Source organism: Urtica dioica, chromosome 9 (genome assembly GCF_054948205.1).
Source record: "Urtica dioica subsp. dioica isolate 48M chromosome 9, U.dioica_male_clone48M_v1_H2, whole genome shotgun sequence".
Classification (NCBI taxonomy): Eukaryota; Viridiplantae; Streptophyta; class Magnoliopsida; order Rosales; family Urticaceae; genus Urtica; species Urtica dioica.
Genome location: NC_142764.1, coordinates 16693901 through 16702982, shown reverse-complemented (window position 1 = coordinate 16702982; position 9082 = coordinate 16693901). Strand labels below are relative to the sequence as shown.

General features: G+C 43.9%; 1 protein-coding gene across 1 annotated transcript; it reads left to right on the top strand.

Moving 5' to 3' along the window:
• Positions 1 to 7855: 7855 nt before the first annotated feature.
• LOC149385347 (non-specific lipid-transfer protein 3-like) lies at positions 7856 to 8861 on the top strand. Its single transcript, XM_089626302.1, has 2 exons — positions 7856 to 8223; positions 8852 to 8861. Exons 1-2 carry the CDS (start codon positions 7856 to 7858, stop codon positions 8859 to 8861), a joined length of 378 nt encoding a protein of 125 aa, XP_089482428.1.
• Positions 8862 to 9082: the final 221 nt, after the last annotated feature.

Below are 9082 nucleotides of genomic sequence, written 5' to 3'. Positions count from 1 at the left end.
AAAACCATGGTTATAGAATGTATTTGACACAATGAACGAAATTAATTACTTTTAGCCAAGGATTTAAATACTGTTATCGGTTGTTATCGGTTCAGAATTTATTGATAACCGCTGGTATCGTAAATGAATACCGGGAAAAGAAGGAAAAAAAAAAAGAAACCGGTACCGTTTAACTTACCGGTACCGTTGAACTTATCGTTACCGTATCATTAAATACCGTATTTACCGAGAGAAATCCAGAAAAAATATATAAAAAACATACATAGTACATAGGATAAAATTCATAAAATTAAAAATAGTGTACAATGTTTCAATACATTACCAAATTACAAACACAAAGTTCAATAGTACAAACCAAAATGATAAAGTTCAACACAATCCACTAAATACCATAGTTCAAAATCAACATAAAAGAAATAATTTGAACTTAATCATAAAAAACTAACGATAAATTTCGTGAAGAACACTAAATATCATCAGATTTTAAGAATTGTCGGTATTTGACCATTTACCGGTAAGTTTCCGTCGGAATGCGTAAAAATTGCCTAAAGACTGTCGCAAAGTGGATGGTTTCCTCGGAAACCGGAACCGGAACGGTTTTCCTGGAATCCAAGAAAAAAAATGGAAAGTGAACGATTTTGTACATACCAGTACCGAAACTTTGAAAAAAACGATTTCCGGACTGGTTTCCGTCCGGTTTCCCCGGAATTTCAAACCATGCTTTTAGCATCAGCATTTAATGGATATATAATAAGAAACCCAAAACGCCAGTCAAGTCAAGTATTAAATTACAGCAACGATAAATTTATAGAAAAATAAAACATTGTTTAAAGACCTTTCGTTGCGGTGTTTTTTTTTCTCTATATCATTGTATTATTCACTTTAGTATTCTTTTTCATAATTCATTTCCTCCCACATCATGTAGCATACAAACATAATGAGATACGTAGGATTGATTTTTTAAAAATCTCAAGATTGAAGCACAAACTAACAAATAAACCTTTACATTTCAAAATATATATAGAAGAATTTTAAATTAGGGAGACTCGAATTCACACTCTTATAGAGAGTAGATGAAGAGGACACAAAGAGGGAATGCCAAACTTCCCCAAAAAAGTGGTGGTTGACGTAGTCCTTGATAATATTATTTTCATAAGCGGTTATTTTTGGAAGTGACATTTATTGTTTAGTCCAAATATTGCTTCTAGAATTCTGCTTCTAAATTCTCTGGAAGCAACAAATAACTTTTAATTTTCAGATTTATTTTGTTTACGAGCTTTTATATACCATGTAGAATTTGAGATAGAGTGAGAAGATAAAATTTTTACTTTTTTATACTATTTTTCATTCATACGTGTCACAAATATAATTACATGAAATTTAAGCTCATATTACAAATAAATATTGTAAAGATTAAATAATAGAGACGAATCGTTGTCTCGGGAGATTGGTCCATATCTTTACGCATGAAAAAACCTCACAAACAAAAGGTAATGTCACCTAAACACCCTGACTAGATGAATTGGGAACGATAAATATGTTCTTTGTGTATTATGAATGAAGAGTAGAACACCTTTATATGCTTGATAAGTACATGAGTAATTAGTATGTAGATACATGGGGAATATGAAAAGACATGCGCCCGTGGAATGACATGGACACTAGAATAATGGAAAATTAGTATGAAATGGCCAATTCAAACTAATTCTTTAGTAAAATAATCATAGTTTCATTTGTTTGGTGAAATAGCCATCTCTCGAAAACTTTATCCAGAGAAAGAGGATTGAATCGGCTTCACTCTCGCCGTCGGTGGAATCGGCTTCGTCCTCCTCGACCACCACTCCCTCCGCGATCTCGTCGCCCTCGCCGTCTCCTTCTTAGCCGCCTCCGGCGACGACGCTGCTCGGAGAATCGTCTTCGAAGAAGGCGCCCTAAGACTGTCGAGTCTTCTCCCGCAGCGATCTGGTTCCGCCGTCGCCGTCGGAGCGATCGGGAACGTCGCGAGCGTCGAGGACGCAAGAATCGCTCACCGAAGGAGCTGTTCCGGTTCTGCTTCAGATCCTCGTCTCCGGTGCCAGATTTGATGCACATGAAAAGACGGTTGGATCCGTTGGATTTCCAGATTGTCATTAAATTTAATCATGTCTTCATTAATTTTAATCTGGCCTTCATTAAATTTAATCATGCCTTCATTAATTAGAAAAATAGCCAACTTAAACGTTTGATATTGCTAAATAGCCAATGTTTGGTAAATATTAGGTAAATAACCATAAATGATGACGTGACTTAATATGACAGTGGTTATTTACTTAATATTTACGTTTGTAAATATATTAAATTGGTTATTTACCTAATATTTACCAAACTTTGGCTATTTAGCAATTCTCAACGTTTAAGTTAGCTATTTTGTTAAATTACCCTTATAAAAATATGCAATGTTTAGGGGATGTACTAAGACATAATACAATTGCACTCACAAAAAAATAGTTTTCACTCAATACTCTTACGAAAACACATAATGCATAACCAGACTCCAGTGGACAAACCTTTTTTTTTTTAATTATATAGTAATCAAACCCTAGCCACAGGCATTAGGATTTCCTTGTAGATGGCCTTAATCTGACTCGGTGGATAGATATTGAAAGTGAATTACACAATAAATCATATTTGCGCAGAATACTCACAGATATTGGATCAATCGCGTCAGCCAAACAATCACATATTTTTTCAAGATATTAAGAACATGATTTAAAGGCATTTTAGAGCAATTTTTCCAAATAACAAACATAGCCGATCAACATAACTAACACATTAAAAAATGATACTTTATCGAGGGCCACTGTAGGTCAAGTCTATCTGAGATTCTATATTAGTTAGTTGTTGCATACCATATCTAATTAAATTAATTTTTTTTAAGTGTACGAATGCCAAAAAGAGGTTTACTGACAAATTTCGAGATCAGCAGTGTAAAAAGGCCCAAACGCCATTTAGGATGTTTTTTTTTTTTTTTTTTTTTTTTTTGAGGAAAGTAGTCGCTGGGACTAATTGATTAACGGCATATCTGCCTGGATAAGGCGCATAATGTCTGGTGGGAAACAATCCTTCCACACCACAGATTCATCAAAAAGAAGGGCCATTTTAGCAAGCCTGTGAGCAATACCGTTACATCCGCGAGGGAGAAAAGAAATATCAAAGGAAGTGAACTCGGCCGACAGTAAAAGAATCTCGTCAATGAAAATACCGGTGTCGGTGAGAGGGGGTCGTTTCGCCTGGATAGAGGAGACCAGGGAGGCGCAGTCAGATTGGACGAGGATGTTGGCGTGCCCGAGATTCCTCGCCATCTTCAGGCCCGAGAGCACAGCGAAAGCTTCAGCAGCTGCTGGGCTCAAAGGTCTATTGCAGGGAACAAAGAATGTGCTCGTTACCCAGCCGGTTGAGGATCTGAAGATGCCTCCAAGACCACATTTGTGGGATTCCGTCGTAAGGGCCGCGTCTACGCACAGGCTGATCGTTGGCGTCGGTGGGGGAGACCAGCGCAGACTCGCCGGGGTAAGAGGCTTGTTGCTCGGAGGTCCGGGGCGGTGGCAGCTTCGGTATTCTTCAAGGGCGTGCCGGGCGCCGTTCACCGTGTCCGCCGCGGAGCAGGTCCAGCCCCCATGGAGGGTGTCATTTCGCTGATTCCAAAGTTGCCACATTGTCATGGCGAAGGCTTCGAACTCTGGGTCGGGGAGGGAGCTCTGTACTTTGATGAGGAAGTCAATGAGGTCTCCACTGTAAGCATTCTTTACCAGCTTCCACCAGCCAGCAGTCTTCCACACCTCGGCGCTGGGGCGGCATCTCCAAATGGCGTGGAAGATGGACTCGCGCTCGGTCCCGCACCTGAAGCAAGTTGGATTAAGGGGCATACCTCTTGCAGCGAGGGAATCAGAGGTAGGGATCCATTCTTTGCACACTTTCCACACAAAAACTCGAACCTTAGGTGGGATTCGAAGTTTCCAAATCGCGCTCCACCATTTCTCCATCGGCAGAGGGTTCGAGGAGCTGTCCTCAAGGTGGGACTCGCAGGCCACCCGGTAGGCGCTGCGGACAGAGAATTCGCCATCTTTGGTGAAGTGCCAGCAAATTTCATCTTTTGCATCTCTGGAGCTCCATGGTAGCTTCAAAACTTCCCGGACATCTTCCTCTATAAGTGTGGCTCGAAGTCGCTGTTCATCCCAATCCCCGTTAGGGAGCTTGAGCCATGAGACGCGAGCGTTGGCGGGGAGGCGGGATCCATCTCGGACCACGAACTCATGGGGACGCGGAATCCACCTATCGAAGCGGGCGTCGATCTCATTCCCCGAGCCAATGCGCCAACGGGATCCTCTGACCACCACCTCTCGGCTCCATAAGATGCCATTCCATAAACTCGACGCGCGACGGTAAGAGGAGGCTTTAAGGACACATGTGTCGGGAAAGTAGCTTGCTTTGAGGACTCGGGAGGCTAAGGAAGTTGGGAATCGGATGATTCTCCAAACATTCTTGGCCAAGAGGGCTTTGTTGAAGAGCTCGAGGTTCCGGAATCCCAACCCTCCTTTTTCCTTCCTCACACATAGCTTGTCCCAGCTGCCCCAATGAATTTTGCGTTTCTCGGTTTCACTTCCCCACCAAAAATTGGCCGCCATCTTGTGGATATCCGAAATCAAGCTCTTGGGGAGTTTAAAGCAGCTCATCACGTAGCTGGGGATGGCTTGTATAACCGCCTTGATAATGACTTCTTTCCCTGCCAGCGAGAAAAAGGAACCTTTCCAACTTCGGATCTTGGCCCAAACCCGTTCTCTAATGTACTCAAAGACCTCTGCCTTTCGTCGGCCCACTGCCATGGGTAGGCCCAGGTAGCGTTCATGAGAGTCGGAGGTGCGGACTCGGAGGATGTCCGTCACTGAGTTGTGAGCCTCGTCCTTCACACTTTTCCCGAACGTGATGACGGACTTGTCGAAATTGATGACTTGACCCGAAGCTTTTGCATAGGCCTCGATGCAGCGTTTAACTTCACGGCTCTCCGTAGGCTTGGCGTTGAAGAAGATCAAACTATCGTCCGCAAAGAAGAGATGAGAAACAACAACCCCGGGATTCCCGAATCTCAACCCATTTAAAGCTCCTCTGGACTCCGCTCTCCGAAAGAGAGCCGAGAGCCCTTCGGAACAAAAAAGGAAAAGAAACGGGGAGAGGGGATCCCCTTGTCTAATACCTCGCTGCGGGGAGATGTTACCAACTAGGCGGCCGTTGAGGTTGAAGGAGAAGGAGACCGAGCGGACACATCGCATAATAAGCTCCACCCATCGTTCATCATAACCCATGCGGCCCATGATGGCCTCGAGGAAGCTCCATTCAACTCTATCGAACGCTTTGGACATGTCCAACTTGAGGGCGCCACATTTCCCATTGCCAAACCTTCCGTTCTTCATCGTGTGGGCGGCTTCAATCCCTATGATGACGTTGTCGAAGATTTGTCTACCGCCTACGAAGGCACTTTGGTTGCCCGAGATCGCCTTGGCCATAGTGAGTCTCAGTCGATTTGTTATGCATTTGGAGATTCCCTTGTAGATGACGTTGCAGAGGCTAATTGGCCGGAAGTCTTGAACTCGCGTTGGCCTCTTGGTCTTGGGAATAAGAGCTATCACCGTTTCATTAAGAGTCCCGAGACTTTGCTTCCTGTTCAGAACTCCCAAACACGTTTCCGTAACGCTCTTCCCCACCGTACTCCAATATTTTTGAAAGAATAAACCGGGAAATCCGTCTTTCCCGGGGGCTTTGGATGGGTCGATGCTGAAAAAGGCTGCTTTGACTTCGTCCTCCGAGAAGGGCCGAAGAAGGGCGAAATTTGTATCGTCATCGATAGACGGATCTACACAGTTCACCACATCAAGGATATCCACAGAGGAAGGATATGACGAGGAAAAAATGTCTTCAAAATAAGAAGAGATGATACCTTCGACACCGTTTTTGTCTTCCGTCCACACTTGGTTGTGGTCAAAGAGCCCAGTGATGCGATTTTTCTTCCGCCGGATCGAGGCCTTACGGTGAAAAAACCTCGTGTTGCGGTCTCCGCTAGTGAGCCAGTTAACGCGACTCCGCTGCCTCCAATACTTCCCTTCTTTTTCGAGAAGAGCGTTGAGCTTCTTGTTCTCGCGCCATATTGCTTCCTGGTCGAACGCCTTGAAGGAGGAGTTAAGCGTTGCTAGCACTCGTCGTTGCTTTGCTATGCCATTGGACAGAGCCCTGAATTTCTGGGAGCCCCACCGTGATAAGGCCGTCGCGCAGTTCCTCAAGGCCAAGGGCAGATTGGACGACCAGGAGTTGGCGACGATGGTATCGCATTCCGCTTCTTCACTCCATGCTTCCTCAAACATGAAACGTCTTTTATCACCCCGTGTGGGAGCCGGAGTGGGGACGTCTAACTGGCTGGTGTAGAGGAGGAGGGGCCTGTGGTCCGAGTCTTGAAGGTCGAGGTGATGGACTGCAGCGGTCGGGAAGAGATCTCGCCAGCTCGGATTAGCCACACAACGGTCTAGGCGCTCAAGAGTCACTCCGGAGTCGGTGATGCGACGCCAAGTGTACGGGTCTCCGGAATAACCGAGGTCTTCTAGCTCGCAGGCGTCCAGTGCATTACGAAAAGCTGCCATCTGACCTGGGGTTTTGGGACATCCCCCGCGTTTCTCCGTCGAGGCGAGGATTTCGTTGAAGTCACCGCCACATAGCCAAGGCCCGTCTTCCAGTTCTCCAACTCTTTTCATAAGTTCCCAAGTACAATGCCGCTGAGTTGCATTGGGGTTGCCATAGATTCCCAGAAATCTCCAATGTATGCCACCATGGTCCACAAACCCAGCCTCAATGTGAAATCTCGAGTAAGTACGTATTCGAGTATCAACCGAATCTTTCCAAAGAAGAACTAGACCTCCACTGAGACCCACCCGGTCCACCACGAAGCAGCCACTGAAGCCAAGAGTCAGTCGAAGTCTTTCCGCGCGGCGCTTGGAAAGTTTTGTCTCCGAGAGAAAAATGAAGTCCGGGTCGTGCTTAGCGATATAGGAACGGAGGGTCTCCATCGTCCCAGGGCTGCCGAGCCCTTGGACGTTCCACAATACGCCTATCATTGTGACCGGTCACCCTTCTCCATTGAGGGTGCCGATAAGAGTTGAGTGCCTTCGGACACATCCTTGGGTAAGGAAAAATCCGAAGGGGAAGGGAGCAGAGCAGTAGGGTCAGCCTGGGAGTTGTCGGAGATGGGGTCAGCCACGAGGGAGTGTCGGAGACGAGCAAGCTGCTTCTTTCTTTTGACGGAACCGGTGGAGGGCGATCTGCGATCAGTGCTTGGCGTCTCGATATCAGATAGGCGTCGCTATAGAGAAGAGCCCCCGTTGTCAGGAAGGCATGGGCGCTGGTGCTTGGGCGAGGCTTTGGAGCCTTTGGGAGAGACTTCAGGAGTGGGAGCAAATTATAAATTTATCCATACAGCAAATTATTTAAATATACAACCCTCTGCTGTAATGAAAAAAAAAAAAAAAAAAAAAAGAGAAATTTGGGAGAGTATCTGAAAAGCGGGATGACTTACCATTAGTTAAAAAAAATTAAAATAGCTCAATATAGTTAGATATACTCAACTTTATGAAATTTTAACGTAAGAAAAGGAAAGGTTTACAAGGCAAGAGAAAGTAACTCGTGGTTAATCAAAGCCACTAATTAACTAATTTAATTCGCATAGAAAGCTGAATAGTCGCGCATAATCACCCATGCAAATTCAGCTTTCTCCAACACGCCTATAAATAACAAACACAACCCCAAAACCCACGCACAGTACTCCAACGATCATAATATGGAAACTAAGAAAGCCGCGGCGTTGATGTCTCTGATGGTAATAAGCTTCGGGGTTCTGTGTGTGCTTTCGAGCGCGGAAGTGATGCCACGTGTGCTCGGGTGCCGTGAGGCGCTGAGGATGGTGTGGCCGTGCAAGGCGTACTTGAATGGCACGGACGACGAGGCTTCTTCGCGGTGCTGTTGGGAGGTCCACAACGTGGTCCTCCGCGCCGACACGCGGCAGATTCGGAGCAACTTGTGCAACTGCTTCAAGCTGTACATGCTTCAGGACACGGCGATTATTCTCGGCCGCGCCAAGAGCCTTCGCGCCAAATGTCGCCAGCCCGATTTTCATCCCTTCGACCCCAGTGTTCCCAATTGTGGCAGGTGTCTCTTTTTTCTTTTTTCTTTCAACTTTTGTCTTACCCTAAGGCTCCAGTGACGGAGTTAGAAAAAGCTAATCGACAGGGGCAAATTAAAAAAATAAAAAAAATCAGGCGGGGCAAACTTTAAAAACGAATCTCAATCGAGACAAATTTGTAAACTTTTAGGGTAAATATTTTAAAAACAAATTCAAAAAATAGGTAAAAAATGTATTAAAAAAAAAATGTGAAGGGACGTCACGTGCCTCTTGTAAATCCGTGCCCTGTCTTTAACCAGTGGCTATAGGGCTCTTGATATGTGAGAGATTCATTTACTATATTTGACTTTTACTTTAATCTTATTATTTTTATATGAAAGATAATTTAATTACTTAATAATCACCAGCAATTTTATATATAATTCATCCATCTTTATTAAACGTTAAGCTGAGCCTGGTCCTTTTATTTATGGGTTTTTTTTTAATAAAAATTCCGTTTTGAATTTAATTAATCTCTAATTAGCTCCTATGGTCTATTATATTGTATTTAAATATAATTAATAAAGATTTGATGTTATTGACGTGTTAATTCGTTGTGTGTGTGTGTGGTGGTTTTTTTTTTTTTTTTTTTTTTTTTTGTGTTTTAACGTGCAGGGTTAGTTGATTAGATGAGCGCAGAAGAGAGGGTTTGATATTTTCATGGCATGCCTGATTGAAGAATATTAGTAGCGTCAGTGTTTTTATTTTTAGATATATGCTTTCCTTATTGCTATGTCTGTTTATTATAATTGTCATTGATAATGTAATGAGAGGGCCATATTCTGATATTCAATATACAAATACCGAGTGTTAATTCTCTATCTGCGCTTGATTCATTGTGTCAAT

Bases quoted from the DNA above. Each gene is read 5' to 3' on its own strand.
- LOC149385347 (XM_089626302.1), top strand. From the start codon at position 7,856: ATGGAAACTAAGAAAGCCGCGGCGTTGATGTCTCTGATGGTAATAAGC.